Below are 16,486 nucleotides of genomic sequence, written 5' to 3'. Positions count from 1 at the left end.
CGGATCCTCCTATTCATTTGGTTAATGATGTAAGCGATGAAACTCTAGTTTCTCGATATTGTTTTCTATGATAACCTCCGTGAAATGATAGTTTCTGGAACTAATAAATATGTGAATAAATGTGTATCCCTAGGATGAGGTTTTAGTCTTTGGATTTAAAAGCTTCATTTCAGGTTAGTAAAATCATATTTCATTATTTGTTTTTAAAACAGATGTTTAATATGAAACAATACAAAAAGTTCAGATGATCTAACTCAGGTTCGGATCTTTTGAGAAAGGGATACTAGTGATCCTCCTCCACCATCAGAGTGATTTCCTTTCACATTGAATCCCCCTATTTATTTGGATGTTGTGAGAAATGAATATTAGTGATCCTCCTCCATTATTAAAGTGATTTCCTTTCACATTGAATCCCACTACAGTCAAAAGTCTTTAATCCAGATGCCCATAATCCGGAATGATCTATAATCTGGACCTCAAAGCTACAAACTTTCTACGTATGCGTCAACGCATAATGCGTTAACGCATGTGCATAATACCTTTACGCATGTGCTTATGCGCCTATGCATGCGCATAATACGTTTACGCATGCGCGTTTCATTTATAGTGGACAGTATAAGCTAAACTTAAATTATCTATTTCAGTTAATGTTGCAGATTGCATTGTTCCTTAATCTTCTAATTGGATCCAGCTTATTATTTTTTGCAGACTGTTAGAGCAATTTTATAAAAGTAAGCTTGAACTTTTGATTATATCAAAGTGAATTTCCGATTCTGGAGCTACCAAAGGATCTACAAAGCGAAAGCATGTTCCAATGTCCTTCAAACAAAAAGTTGAATTGCTGCAAAAAATGGATAAAGGCATATCCTTTGAATCTCTAATCATTCCGAAATATGTTTATCAATTTCATGCTGCTCTGCGGGAGCGATGCGGCGCACAATGAACTGGAAGTTGATCTGTCAGCACTATCCTTATCTTCTGGATAGATGTGTTTATTTTATTTGGCTTATAATTCCTTACTAAATGTAGTATTTCATCTCGATGTACTCCGTCTTTGATATGATTTAAATCAGATTCCTCACCATTATAAATATCAGGAGTACATATCAAATAGTTTTCTGGTTGCAATTTTCTAATTTCCACTATGTGTAATGTATGCTTTACGCATGCGCGCGTTGAAAGAAAGGTTTAATAAAGTAAACAAATAAATATAAAGCTTTTTTTTTCTTTTTGTAAATTTTGATACCCTTTAGATCATAATTGCTCTTTATTTCATAAATTATGGTTTCATATTTTTTATTTTATAATTTCTGCAAGCTATTGTACCAGATTTAAACTGATGATCTATAATCCGGAATCGCTGAAGTCCCGACGAGTCCGGATTAAAGACTTTTGACTGTATTCATTTGGATGTTGATGTAAGTGATGGAACTCTACTGTTTCTCGATATGTTTTTTATAATAACGTCCTTGAAATGATAGTTTCTGAAGCTAATCAATATGTAGATAAAAGCATTTGAGATAAAGTATTTGAACAGAGGGAAATATTACAAAAATATATTCTTTATCTTTTTGATATATCACTGTGAAATACTTATGTTTTGTATCAAAAACATGGAGGAAAATACTCCCATTCGGATTTTAGACTTGACTTAGTTGATTGCTTGATTGAAAGGCATAGAACAGTGAATGAGAATTAAAGATAGCCAGGAATTTTGTCGAATCTTAAATATAATTGTTTAGTTTGTTGATCAATAAGATAATAAATATGAAAGAAAAATACCTTACATTTCGTTGATTGGCAACACACATTGCTGCCTGCATGCAGTATCAAAATAATTTAATTTGGGCAATGGCAACAATTTTTGTAAAAAAAATCCCTCAGTTTGTTGATTAAATATGAAAGACAAATATGTTGCATTTAGTCAAGTGGCAACATGCTTCTTTTAAATTGCTGAGTTTTTTTTATCAAATTTGGAACATAAATAAATATCTTGGAGTTTGCCGAATGTTAACACAAAGCTTTTATGTCATGAGTTTTTAGCCAAAAGTTCCTCAGATTTGCACAAAATTTGAAATAAGTAAATAAATAATAATTTAAAAAAATCAAAATGCAAGTTCTGAAGGTTGTACATGTTCGGATGGGGGACTGCGTGTCTTCAAAATTTCTGCAATTTGGTGGCTCTAGGTGCTGCTCTTTTTCCACCATGTGATTAAATTCAAACAGACAAATTTATTATCATCCTTCTTTTATATCATCATGTTTTGTGATTAAATTTGAAACATAAATAGCTTTGCAAAGTGGCACCACAAAGCTGAAATTTTAATCAAAAGTTCATTAAATTTGGGGTCAGGAGGAATTCAAAATTTTTTTCGAGGTGCCTATGTTCGGGTGGATGACTATATGTGTTTAAAATTTGGAGGCTGTAGAAGCCACTATTTTCTACAGTGTGAGGAGCATACATACAGATTCTGCATTTTTAATAACAGAGATTGAAATAATGAGTTAAAAGAGTTTGCATAATCAAGCTATTGAAAAATATTTTAGAACATGATGAGTCATAGTAAGAACTTTTCTTTCAGAAATTGCTATTTTATTTTTTATTATTACATGTATAGTTTGGACAAAATAGTGAACTTGAGAAAAATTTTATAAATTAAATATGTTAGACTCTGTTTAAAATTAAACAGTGAAACCTTTCATGGCGACCACCTTTGAAAGTGGCCAGTGTTTCTGAGAGCATAATAAATGAAACTGAGCATCACCAGTGTTCTCTAAAGTAATATTGCTAATGAAGATCAAAATTGTTTGAAACTATATGTAGCCATCTTAAGAAGATTTCAGTGCATACACATATATATATATGCTTATATCTAATATATATGTATGTATATATATCTTGAATTTTAGGAGGAAATGACAAGATCTCTAGCTACCATGAGGGTGGATTATGACACTGTTCACCTTAAGAACCTAGATAAAACAAATAATTCTCTACTTAGCAAAAGGCGACAGCATCCAAAATAAAGAACTGACTTAAATTTGTGCCATACACTTAACTGAATTTCATTATAGAATTCTTATAATGCATCTGTGCTTGGTATTGTAGAGTGTATCTGCTTAAGCAGTCTGTATTTGCTGCTTCAAATTTTGCACTTTTTTTTTTTTTTTTTTTTTTTGCGTGTATGTTGATTAGCTAATGTATTTTTTCTAACAATTCTATTACTGTTATAGATAGAGCATATAAATTTTCATGTTTTCTTTTTGAGTGTCCAATTTAATCAGACATACTATATAAAAAATTATTGCAAAAATTATAAATTTCTTTTTATGGGATTTTAAGAATTAGCAATATTTTTAACAAAGCATTTATTCTTTATAATATGTTCAATTTTATATTAATTTATTTATTTGTATATATTCTTAATTTATGATAAATGTTTTCATGGAAATTATATTTTCAAAATTATTAATAATAAAAAATTTTAGAATTTTTTTAATAACTTATAGCACTTGTTTTTATCTTTTGCATAATGATATTTATTGAAAGTGAGCTAATTTATCTTAAAAGTACGTTTAGATACTAAGAAATCTAGTGCCATTTTGTTATTTATATCATAGACTTCATGCATGTATGCATATGCTTTATACACATATCCATGCATATGTTAACATCTGTAAAAATGTAGGTACTTTTTTGTCATGTAGCTGCCATGCATGGTGTGTATCCATAATGGAAAAGTACCGTGGTGTGTTTGACACACACATAAACATAGGTCAAAAGGTATGGCAGGTTCATGATGGAAAAGTGCCTGAAATATTTAAGGAAATTGTTAAGACATTTTATTTGATCCACTGATATTTTTTTTAATTATCAGATATTTTTATTTAAATAACAGTTATGTGCAAATAACAGAAAATTGTATTTTCAAATATTTGATATAATGCATTTTTAACTAAAATGAATGTATATGGATTATTTTATTTTTGGTTAAAGTAATTCTTAAAATTATTTCAGAGTAGGTTTTGATTGATTTAAAAACTGTGTGGTCAAACTCTTTAATATGTCATGGTTGGGATTGATTAAATGTGGTGTAAGTGGAGTGACTTGAAAGCAGAGTAAAAAAGATTTAAAATGTAATCTGTATGCGGAAAAATATTTTAGTTACATACTTCTGATTTTTACCTTATTTTAAAACGTCAGTTGATTTGAATTTTATTGCTTGAACTGCTTTTTGAAGGTTTCTGAGTATTGTACCTTACTCATTTTTGTTTAAAGCTTTGAATTAATAATGTTCTCAATTCAATGAAATTCTATGTGTACATTTTCTTCTCTCTCTTTTTTTTGGGGGGTGAGGCTTGGATTGAAGATTTGATCTAGAGTTACAAAAAGTTCTTTTGTGCTACACATCTTTGCAAAAACATATTTTTTTGCAAGCTGTTTTTATACTGTCTTGTCTTTGCAAGAATATATTTTAATGGAACTAATGAAAACAGTGCCTGTTATAAAAGATACACGAATGATATTTTTTTCATATACATTAATTACTTCTGCTTTCTATGTTTATGGCCATCTTGGTATGTTTTTCATAAACAGGTTTTAAGAATATTTTTGATGTTTAATAGAAGGAACAATCTACTGTCAAACTTCAACTTAGATTACACTCATGAAACTCTCAAGAAAAAGGGGGTGCACTTGTCTCCATCTTCAAGGGTTTGGGATCTAAGAACTGTCAGTTAATGTAGTAGTGCTTAGTATTGTTAGTCTTAATGTTTTTAATAAAGGTTAAGAAAAAAATTTAAAATAGTTTCTGTATTAACCACCGCAGCCTGTAACATAGCATATAACAAAATTTAACACAACTCTTATTGTGTACTCACCACCTTTTACTAATTAATAATATTTTACCTCCGTCCTGTATTGTATTTATTTCATCAAAATTTGCCTTTTTGTTGTCTGACACTTTTTTGCGTGAGTCAGAAGGTCAAAAGAATATTTTTCTAGTTCATTATTTCACTGAAATATTTAGTAGAAGAACGAAAATTTGCACAGATTCTTGGGTATCAACTATGAAATTTGCAGTGAATAAGACTGCAAAAATTTCAAATTATAATTCAAAAGCATGCAACAAATAACATCATAGAGTAGGAAGCATTAGTTTTGGAAGATATTTTCTGCTGATTGTTGGTAATAAAGAAGAGGGCAATAACACTAAATGAACAGACTGAGTTAAAATGAACAGACTGAGATTCTGCATTAAGTATTAAAAATACATATATTTAATACAAATATATTTAAAATAGTTGGGGATACACAATAGCTTAGCTGATTGTTAGCAACATTTGGACTTCACGGGTGAGAAGTTTCCTTGTCAGTTTTCATGGAAGCTATTTGACTTCCATTAAGACCAATAATAAAAATAATTTTGTTGTTTCAGAATAGTGAGTTTTTAATAAATGTATGACTTTTCTATGAGTAATAATGAAAAAAAAATTTAGAACAACAAAATTGTGTAACCAATTAGCATGTAAAAACTCCATAATTTTTTTAAAGGGGCAGGATTCAAGTTAGAATATCCTAAAATGTAGTTGCTGTAAAACAAATATTTTAAAAAATTGAGAGGGAGGAGAACCCAAATTTTTACTATACCTATTTTTTCAGTCATCTTGCTTCTTAAGTAATTCAAAGTTATAGGACTACGCTCAGATAGTTTTCTTGTTTCACAGTTTTGATGATAATTGTAACAGCTCTGCAAATACTTGGACAACCTTCACCACTCTCCAATTTGAAACTGTGTGTGTAGTTTTTTTTTTTACTTTTTTTTGTTTATTCATTTTTTCAGTATTAATTATGTAATTGTTGTAGACTGTGTATTCATTTAACTAATAAACACAAGGATTACAAACTGAAACAAGCTACTCCATCTGAGGAATCTGTGATAGATAGGCAAACAAAGAAAATAAAAGGATGCAAAGTAATTCTTAGCTATGGCATGAAATTTTAAACACTGTAATGTTTGAAGGTCATGTTTCAAAAAAACCAGGTTCGTTAGTGCCATAACTGCCAAAAATGGCATAATTTGTCAGAGAATTGCTTTTTTGAACCTCGATGTTTTAAATGTGTGGAAAAACAAAGAAGTGTTGACTGCCCAATTAAAGGTAGAACTGAGGAACTCAAGTGGGTGAACTGGCTTGGAAATCACCATTCATCATATTGTGGTTGCATATAAGTTTCCTAAATATAAGCAACCTCATAGTAGGAAATAACAGTTAAAACCTGGACTCAGTTTTGCACAGGCACTTACTACTGGAAACAAGCCTAATAGTGCAGTTAGAGAGGACAGAAATCTGAAAAACGCCCCAGTTGCTGAATTTCCTAATAATGCATTTAAATTTGAAAGTAATGATAGATATCATAACCTAGATAATTCAAATACCTTGAGCACCAACAGCTCTGATACGCTTAAATTTTTAAAGTGCATGAAGGAAATACATAGCATATTTGGCCAGGGTAATATCACCAAAATGATAAAAACTTTTAAGAAACATATACCTAAATTGAAATCTCACACAGATAGCATAGATAAACTTTATATGTACTTTGAGATGCTCTCTGAAATTAGCGAACAATGTGAATACCACCCACTGCAGAATCCTTATGTTAAATAATTAATTAATTTTATTAATTACTAGTTGCCTCAGCTTTCAATTCTCACTTGTCAAATTCTTAAGAATATTTAGTTTAAATACTTCAAAGATTTTTTTGTTAAACTTAATATTCTGATCTAGAATTTCTGCTTGATTTCTATGTTAAGTTAACCTCTGCCCCTATTTCAGTTCTACCAATCTCAAAATTTGCATGGCTCTGAAAATCCTCCCCCCCCCTAAATTGCCTGCCAATAGTTTTACTGCACTGTGCCTTCTATCTCTTCCAATGGTTTTAGCTCCTCAAGTCAGCTGACCTCATTTCTCTAAAAAAATCAATACAGATACAAAAGAAAGGGAAAATAGGGAAGAGAGTTTTTAAAGAAATACAATTTAAAATAAATTGAATTGAAAATGCAGATAAAAATTCGATTTAATTATTAATGCATAATTTATTAAATAATTTACTTGCAGATGTGCATAAAACTTAATAAATAAATAAAAGTATTGCATTAATAGCCTCTAAAATTAATTACAATACATGAAGCTTTAAGCTTAATAATATGTAGTATATCATCACTATAATTAGGATATTCAAGATACCAAAAAAGTAAGCCTGAATTATTCTTTCAATATTATTTCAGTATGATCTAAATCAGTAATTCTCAACCTTCTCAAAGCTGCCATGCCCTAAAGAGCAAAAAAAGTTCAATGCCCCCCCCCTTTGTGAAAATCCTGCAATTTAGGTATGGAAAAAAAAGGGTTTCGCCTAAAAGGCAAAAATTCTAAGTAATTTTTTTCATTAGACTTACGCACCAAATTTTATGATTTAACGTGATAGTTTTGCCTGGAAGGAAATTTCATTCCTTCTGTTAAAAGTGAAAGGACTAATGCCAGAAAAAATTGCTTAAGTGATGTTTTATGTTTAAAAATTCTTTATTCTTAATTATATAATTAAAAAAGGAAGAAAAAAACACTAAAAGAGTAATATCAATGAAACAATCAAGTATGATCAGTGAGATGGGTGTGCTTAATGGTTCAGAGCCAGTTTCTGAATGTTTGGTTCAATATTTTTATAGAGATGAAAGTGCAAGTCCCTGCTTTTCACAATTTGGAGTCGACTTCTCTTTTTTGTATCAACTCTTTGCACACGGTATGAGCTTTCCCTGATTTAAAAATTAATTTTGATACATTATAAGAGGCTATCAAACCATCGTTACATTTTTTTTGATGAGGTTGCTAGTAACCCTGAGACAGAGGGTCGAGAAAAACAACAAATCTTTATTTTGTTTGTCAGGATGAATTTTTTACAGATTCGTCTCATGATTCTTAGAATTCCATGATCACAGTCTTCACAAAAGTTTGTTTTATTGCTGGTGCAAATGGTGTAAATCGGATAATCAATGTAATAAATTTTTGGGGAAGTTTTAAAATTAAGTTTGTCTAAATAATTTTGATTGGCATCTTCTGTAGCAATATATGCTTAAAATTTGTATTTCTTGATATCTTAAGGATATCCTAACTTAACACGTTGAGCGCCACGCATATTTTTTAGGCAATCCCGTTCAGGCCACGTGCACGCTTAAAAGTGCTGGTATTGTAGGGCCAGTGATTCTTATTGCAGTAGAAGATAGTTTACATTTAGAACGTGATTCCTAAAGGCATTCATTCAAGACGTTATGTTTTTATGTTTACCGTGTTTCAATGAAATCCATTAGTCCTGTAATGAATCAAAATTAAGTAAATTTTAAATAAATTTTCTGTAATTCCATAAAACAGTGTAACTTTTATAGTTATATATCATGTTACACGCTGTCAGCCAGCAGCGGTCGACGCGGCCTAAACGGAAAGTCTAGTGTCAGCTGCAGATGGCTGATGTGGTGCTCAACGTGTTAGGCAGGTTTTATTTTATCCATAAGTAATTTGTAATGAGGAAACTTAAGCAGGTTTTATGTCTCAATAGGTAATGAGAAAAGTAAATATTTATAGGTTAAAATTATTGAAAGTATTGTTTTGAGTGGAGAAAAAGCAAAAATTTAAGTGTAACTGTTGAAGTTACATGTGAACGTGGTTTATGGTTGTACTTTTATTTAAAGAATTCAATATTTATTTGTATTTTTTATTTTTTTAAAACATACATTTCTTTATTTCAGTCTGATTTATAAATTGCCATAGGTCTGAAAAATGATGGTTCCTATAATCTTTTTTTGCAGTAAAGTATAAATTTAAAAATAAATTTAGATGCTGTGTAAAATTTTACATCCAAATGCAATATATTTAAAATTTTAAAAACTGTAATTTCTTAAAATACTAATCATGACATAATTTATAATTAATGAGACTATATCAAGTAATTCTTGTTGTAAGTATGCATTGCCTTATACTGTACAAAGTCTGAAATCCGGACGCCCATTATCCGGAATGATCTAAAATCCAGACTTCAAAGCTACCAACAATTTTTTTTTTTTTTTAAATGCTTTACGCATGCACATTTGATTTTTCCTTCCATAATAAAACGTGTGGAGATTTTCATTTAAATATTCCGATTCTTAATTTTACTTAGGCGCTAAATAAAATACCTCGCTATGGAAAACAATCATGTAAGCATAAATTTGTGAGATTAATAATTTGGCTCCATAGCTGAGTGTCTGCTTGGTCTACATCTCAAACCATCCCAGATGCTTAACTGGCAAGTCATTATTTATTATATTTTGCTTTCATCGCCACATGTTTATCAATACATGACAAATTCAGTAATAACTTACGCAGTGATGTATAGACTTTTTTAATATTAGTACTGTAGTTGACGGCATATAAGACGTGTTGGCATATAAGATGCACCCTTATTTAGACGGCCACACACAAGGAAAAAACGTTTCAATAGCGTGGTTTCTTTTAGTTCTCACGTTTCGTAAAAGCCAAATAAACAATTATTGAATGCAGTTACCTTCACGTATAAGACTGTGTCCTTCACGTATAAGACGCAGGTAACTTTTTTGAGACCAAATTTAGGAAAAAAAGTGCGTCTTATATGCCGTCAAATACGGTAATTGAATAACAAGACGTCGCGGCGCGCAATGAACTGGAAGTTGATTTGTCAACACTATTGTTATCTTCAGAGCAGATGTTTTTATTTTATTCGGCTTATAATTCCTTACTAAATGTAGTATTTAATTTCGATGTACTCCGTCTTTGATATTATTTAAATCAAATTCCTCGTCATTATAAATACCACGAATACAAATCAAATAGTTTTCTGGTTGAAATTTTCTAATTTCGGCTATGCGTAAGGTATGCTTTACGCATCCGCGCGTTGAAAGAAATGTTTAATAAAGTAAACAAATAAATATTAGGCTTCTTTTTTGGTAAATTTTGATACCCTTTAGATCATAATTGCTCATTATTTTATAAATTACAGTTTCCTATTTTTAATTTTATAATTTCTGCATGCCATCTTACCAGATTTAAACTGATGATCTATAATCCGGAAAAATCGATAATCCAGAATCGCCGAAATCCCGACGAGTCCGGATTAAAGACTTTTGACTGTATTAGCCGCGAATTTGAAGGTTTTCGGATATCCCAAACTAAAGCTGAAATTTTCCAGTTAATGGATTTTGTAAAGAAATGTGTAGAAGCAATAATAAATGGAGATGATATAACAGAAGTTTTTCATTACGATGACAATGCCCCAATCATCAATCAATATAACGGACGGCAAAATCTGTAGTATGGTTCTAGATCCAGAAATTACCGCTACTGATAGTGAAGAAAGTGACAGAGAGGTTATTGAAAACAAAAAAATTTCGATTGGCAAGTTAGTCGGTATTTTCATCACAGCAATTACAGGACTTTAACGGTGGAACTTTCTAACTGAATAATAAGTTATGTGTGTTTATAGAATTAAAGCAAAAGTATTAGCACAAAAAACGAAACAACTTACATTCAAAGAAATGTTTAATAAAGTAAGCAAATAAGTATTAAGTTTTTTTTTGTAAATTTTGATAACCTTTAGATCATAATTGCTCTTTATTTCATAAATTACGATTTCATATTTTTAATTGTATATTTTTTGCATGCCATCTTACCAGATTTAAATTGATCATCTAATATCCTGAAAAATCTCAAATCCGGAATTGCCGAAGTCAAAAAGTCCGGATTTCGGACTTTGTACTGTATATTTTATTAACAAATAAGTTATCTAGGAATTACGTTTATTATAAAATGTAATTGTGCCTTTACATAAATGCAGCATTTCTTATGCCAGTATTTTAAAATTGAGTTATGGTATATATGTGTAATTCTGTTTAGATCTGCAAATATGGGTGTTAATGTATGTTTTTAAAAAAATCTGCTGAAAATTATATGCTCTATCATATCTTTTAAATGTTATTGAGTCTTACATTTTCATCATGTAACATTTTATTAGACTGTTATATCCTCAATATATTCACATTTTTAGATAATATTAACGTGTTATATTTTCTTGAGTTCCTTATAAAATTGCATTCCAATCTTAAACAGTGCAAACAAGTAATTTGCAACTTGCCTATGTTTGTACATATCTGTGTTTTGGAAGAATTAAAAAAAGTGTTAGAATCTAGGAAGAAAATTGTGCAGTTTTAATATATTTAAATACCTTTTTATTACATTCGCTGCCAAAGCTGATGGGGTATATTTGTTCTTATGCCCCAAGAACATATTTGTCTTTTTATGCTTTTAAATTATTTTCTGTTGTATTATTTAAATATAGTTACAACAGATTACTTTTAGCAAAAATTAGTTTGACGATGTATACTCGTAATTTTTGTATGAAATAATATTTCTGCTAGCCATACCAGTTACGAAATAACTCTGAACTAAACAACATTTACCCATTGAATGGGTAAATGGCATTCTATGCATTCACACAAAACTTCTGCACATGTGATGCATGATTTTCTGTTAGTCTCACACACGAGCCTCTGAACAGTAATTTGAGAAGTATGTTTATAATACATTTAGTCTCTTCCTGTATGCCAGACACCTAAATGTTGCATGCATTTGTTGTATTCCGTGATTGTCTAATGAAGTTCTTTTGTAGCTGGCAAGTAGAACCATATGCTAAATAAGAGTATTCTCATATATAGTTGTGAATGTGTTAACAGTCTAAAATTTTAAAGGAAAAAATATCCAGAAAAGTGCAAAACTGTAGTCAAGATTTTTTCTGTTACTGGCAAATTACCAAATTAGATTAATATATTTGAAGAAAAAACCTGATTTAATTAGGGTTTGTATTAAGTTTGAACAAGCAGCGAGTCAATTTTCTGTTTATAAATTTACTTAATTTATTCCCTTGTATCAGGTATGATCTCCTATAAGTGCTTAAATATTAATTTCAATTATATTCAGTGTAATGAAAAACAGCTATTCATTTTATTAATCACTTCACATTATGCTAAATGAAGCATGAAAGTGAATCTATTTTAGAAGCAAAATGTTTTTCTTACAGTATTAGAAGCTAAAATAATTTGTTTGCAAGTCTGTGTAAAACTTTTATAAATAAATAAAAAAATATTGCATTAATAGTCCTCTAAAATTAATTACAAAATATAGAATAATTTACATGAAGCCTTAAACTTAATAATATATAGTATATCATCACCATAATTAAGGTATTCAAGATACCGAAAAGCTCCCAGGCTGAATTACTATTTGAAAGTACTTCAGTACTATTTGAAAATGATCTAAATAATTTCGACAGGCATCTTCTTTAGCAATATATGTTTAAAATTTGTATTTCTTGGTATCTTGAAGGAAACCTAACTTAAGTAGGTTTTATATCTATCAATAGGTAATTTGATTTTTAATCAAGTATGTCAGAGTAGGTATTTTCCACTTGATTTCATTGATACTTTTTGAATGACTTAACAGATTCATTTCATTGCTTGAAGACAAACTCTGTTATCCTAAAACAATACTGGCAAGGATATATGTTTAAGATAATTTTAAATTATGTTTTCTTGTTTCTAAATCTGTGTTCTTTATCGAAGCATGTGTAATAAAGGACATTTCATTGGTCTTTTATCTTCATGAATTCTGACATAAGATGTGTTTCATAGGATAACACAACTAATGAGGAAGTGTCAATCTGCTATTAAGGACTTTAGTTTGATTTTATCAATATATTATGGATCCTACGCAAACTTTTAAGGAAAAAAATCACTCAAAAATGCAACTCCTTTCATTGATACTTAGTGCCTTAACCTTTAAACTATATTAGATTGCCTTTGTTATGAATACAGCATTGCCTTTTTCTCTTTAAGCATATCTGCCTTCGAATTTTGTATGGTGTACCTAAAGCAGTACCATTGTTTAATGGTTACTGGATATTTAAATATGCAGTTTTTTTTTTAATACATTGCACCTGAAAGTCGTGTATATCAAATGGCTCAAGAACGAAATTCTCCAAAAAATGTTTTTGCCATAGAAATAAAAACCTTGTGGCCCTCTTCCTTTTACAGTGTATAATTTTTAGAATAAGCATTAAACATAATAGAAACTATTATTTATTTTTTTAAGTGGAAAAAGGCTTTTTTCATCTGAGAAAAAGGGCTATTTTTTTATTTAAGAGCAATAAATTTTCCATGCACAATGGCAATAGATATAGAGCCTCTGAAGATTTTAGTGATATCAAGTGGTTGTAATTATAAATAAATAAAAGGTAATCGTAGGACTACTACATATACTGCCAATTTTAAAGATATTTTGAAATTTAATTTTTACCTATATATCTCTAGAGGTTGTAATTAGATAGTTGTTTGTGAATTATATACATAGATATTGCATAGACATGAAAATGTGAATGTGCTTTTTCTGATTTTATCATGGCTAGAGGGCAGAAAATTTTTGCTTCCATTTGTGTTGTTACTTCTGAATATTTGAATTGATGTGTCAACTTTTGAGCAATATCAGTTTTCCTACATTTATAAATATTTTCCACGTGCATGTTGGAAAACTGCCTGAATTTAGTATTTATGTGCAATCTTTAGTACCTGTTGAAATGTGAAAGCCTACTTATAAGGCCTATTTACATTCATGAATATTCATTAATTAAAACTTATGTCCTTTTGCTATGTATATTTGTTGTAATCTGTACTTCAACTAATTAACCTGTTGTTACGAATTAATGCAGTGTAAGAAGCTTATTGTAAATTTAGAAAACATTGTTATCTTGCTTTTAAAATGAGCTTCATCTGTTGAATTTTACTGATATATATTTTTTAATATAAGCAGTAATTAAATGCTTGAATTTTTGGAAATATTTTGTCTTGTTGCAAAAAATTATGTAATACTCTGGTAAAAATGATTTTCCAAGAGAATTTTTTATTTTTAAAGCTGCTTTTGCAGTTTAGAAATATTTCATTGTATCATACCTATGTATAAATACATATGAAGAATAAAATTTCTTTATCTTGTTGTAGGGTTTATATTTATTTTAAGTTACCTTTACTTTCCCCTAGAATTGCCAATGCTAGAGTATGTAAATTGTAGTAGCACGCAGTATATTCAAATTTAGCAGAAGTAAGTTGAGTTTAAATAGAAGGGAAACAAGATTGTAGGTGTGCTACTTGAATTGCGAACGTGAATATTGCTCGGTAGAACTTTTAGAACAGCGCATGTCGGCCTGTGTGCCTAGCTCGGCAGTTTGCTAGATCTCTCAACTGCTTAATCAGCAAGTTCGCTGAATCGCAGCGGTAATTTAGAACGCAGTTGGGTTAGTTTAAGATTTCAGAGCCTCGTGGATAGTGATCTTGCTAGTTATTCATCTAGTCATTATTTTTCAGTTCTACGTTCTGTTTCAGTTAAACTGCCGGATCAGCGTAGTTTGTGAGCATAAAGTGGACGCATCTGTTATTTTAAAAGTTGAATAAAAAGGGCTTTATTAAACCCTTTTTACGTTTCTGTGTAAATTCACACTTAGTAGCAGTCACTACCACAGTTTGCTGACAAGTTGGGGTCTCTTGATCTTACATTGTAATTGATTTTCTATGATTATTTAAATTTTCATCATACTTTCAATAAAGTAAATCTTTTATTTAACACGTTGACGACGGCACGGATATTCATTATTCTTTTTGTGTGGTGGTCCGTCCGATTTGTGAATCCCCCCCCCCCCCGTGAAGTAATAATAACAAAAACGTAAAATTTTTTAAAAATTCGTACGAAGAATCTGCGAGGAAGACGAGAAAGTGATGTAAAGAATGCTATAAAAGATTAGCAAGCCTAAAAGGTACTCAGTACACTACGAATAGACCAAAGAATGTAACAACATATTGCAATAGTATAAGGGCAAGCCAGCACTTTGTTTAGCATGCTTAAAAAAATTGCATAGAAAAAATTAATAATTATATTTGATTTATAAGTTACATTTTAAGTTATTTGTTTTGTATTGAATGTTTGACTATAATGTTGAATGATTAAAATAAAATTTTTTACTACGTATTTATTTTATATACAAGTGTGACCCTTCGGTGAGCCAGCCCATGGAACAATCAAGCGTGACCCACCAGTGATGCTTGATAGTTCTGTAGGGCTGGGTCTTGATGCCCTATGGAACAGATAAGTATGGCCCACTAGTGGGTCAGGTCAGCCGGCACCAATGTGTTAAATTAAGAGTAAACTAACATAAAAACAAATTGGCAGCAAAGTATATAGAAAAAAGGGTATAATTTTTTATTGGATTCTCAGATTTAAAATAATACCCCATAGTTGTGCAGTAGGTGGTAAAAACGTATAACATTTCATATAAATTTCAGTTAAAGGGGATCAAGAGCTTAAAAAACACTCATTTAGAAGAAAAGTATTAAATAAAAAAGTTCTTATACATATCAGAAAATAGTATTAAAATAAATGTGTTATATAAAGTGGAGTTAATTAGGTGATGGCTTTATAAAATTAAGGAAAAAAAAAAAGTCATCTGACAATTTAATAATCTTATTTTATCACACAAAATTCCTTCATAACAAGCTAATATATATTCTAATTATTTCCCTTGAAGCTAGAATGCATTTCTTGTAAGAATTTATCTGAAATCATTTTTTAATTTAGCCGAGACTTTCTGACAAATTGGCAGTTGTCATGTTTTCCTGATGAATCTAGATCTGGGGTGTCAGCTTCTTCAGTAGTGATTTTCTCATGTATATCTGTCATTGATTGTCAGCTCTTAGCTACGTGAATATAATAGCTTTTGCTAATGTCATCATTATTAATTTCTAAATCTAAAACTTGTTCTATTACATGAGTGACTTGATCAGTTTCTGGCATTATTTTAATCTTGTTTCTAAAAAAGAATAAATACATTTTCTTCTTATAATAAGCCTTGAATGCTTTGATGACTCTTTGGTTCATTGTTTGAAGCAAGCTGGTTGTGTACGGAAGGCCGCCCCCCTTTTCCTCCCCCAAAAAACTCAGTCAAAATAAGTGGCAAGAGGGTGACTAGAAATATTATCATTGAGAAGCATCACTTTAAACAGAATTTATTTAGATTGACTATGATATTCAGCTTATAGTATAAAGTGATGACCAGTCCAGTTGTCAAAAACAAAAGTTATTATCCAAGTAACTTTGAATTCAGATCAGGATTTTTTCACTATGTTTTGTATATATATATACACTGGTTATCATAAATTAAGGAAAAATCACGATTACTGAAAAAGTTACATGTAGAATTTTATGAAACTTACCCACAATATACAACACATAGTAAGGTATCAAATAACATAAAAAGAAATTACCAGACAATTATGGTAGCATAGAAATTAACACATGTATAAAATGAACAAATCGAAGATGTCAGTTT

At 30.1% G+C, this 16,486-nt stretch overlaps 1 protein-coding gene across 1 annotated transcript in view; it reads left to right on the top strand.

Annotated features, from left to right (window-relative positions):
* MAPk-Ak2 (MAP kinase-activated protein kinase 2) overlaps nt 1–14,103 on the top strand; it is an 85,676-nt gene extending 71,573 nt beyond the window's left edge. The window contains exon 10 of the mRNA XM_085822125.1: nt 2,911–14,103. Coding sequence (XP_085678251.1) covers nt 2,911–3,027 — 117 coding nt within the window. The 3' untranslated portion in view covers nt 3,028–14,103. The remainder of the gene's footprint in view (nt 1–2,910) is intronic.
* Nucleotides 14,104–16,486: the final 2,383 nt, after the last annotated feature.

The sequence above is a fragment of the Stegodyphus dumicola genome, chromosome 8 (genome assembly GCF_044657685.1).
Source record: "Stegodyphus dumicola isolate Sdum_Otavi_A_Nest chromosome 8, ASM4465768v1".
NCBI classification, from domain to species: Eukaryota; Metazoa; Arthropoda; class Arachnida; order Araneae; family Eresidae; genus Stegodyphus; species Stegodyphus dumicola.
This window is presented reverse-complemented; position numbering and strand designations above follow the sequence as displayed.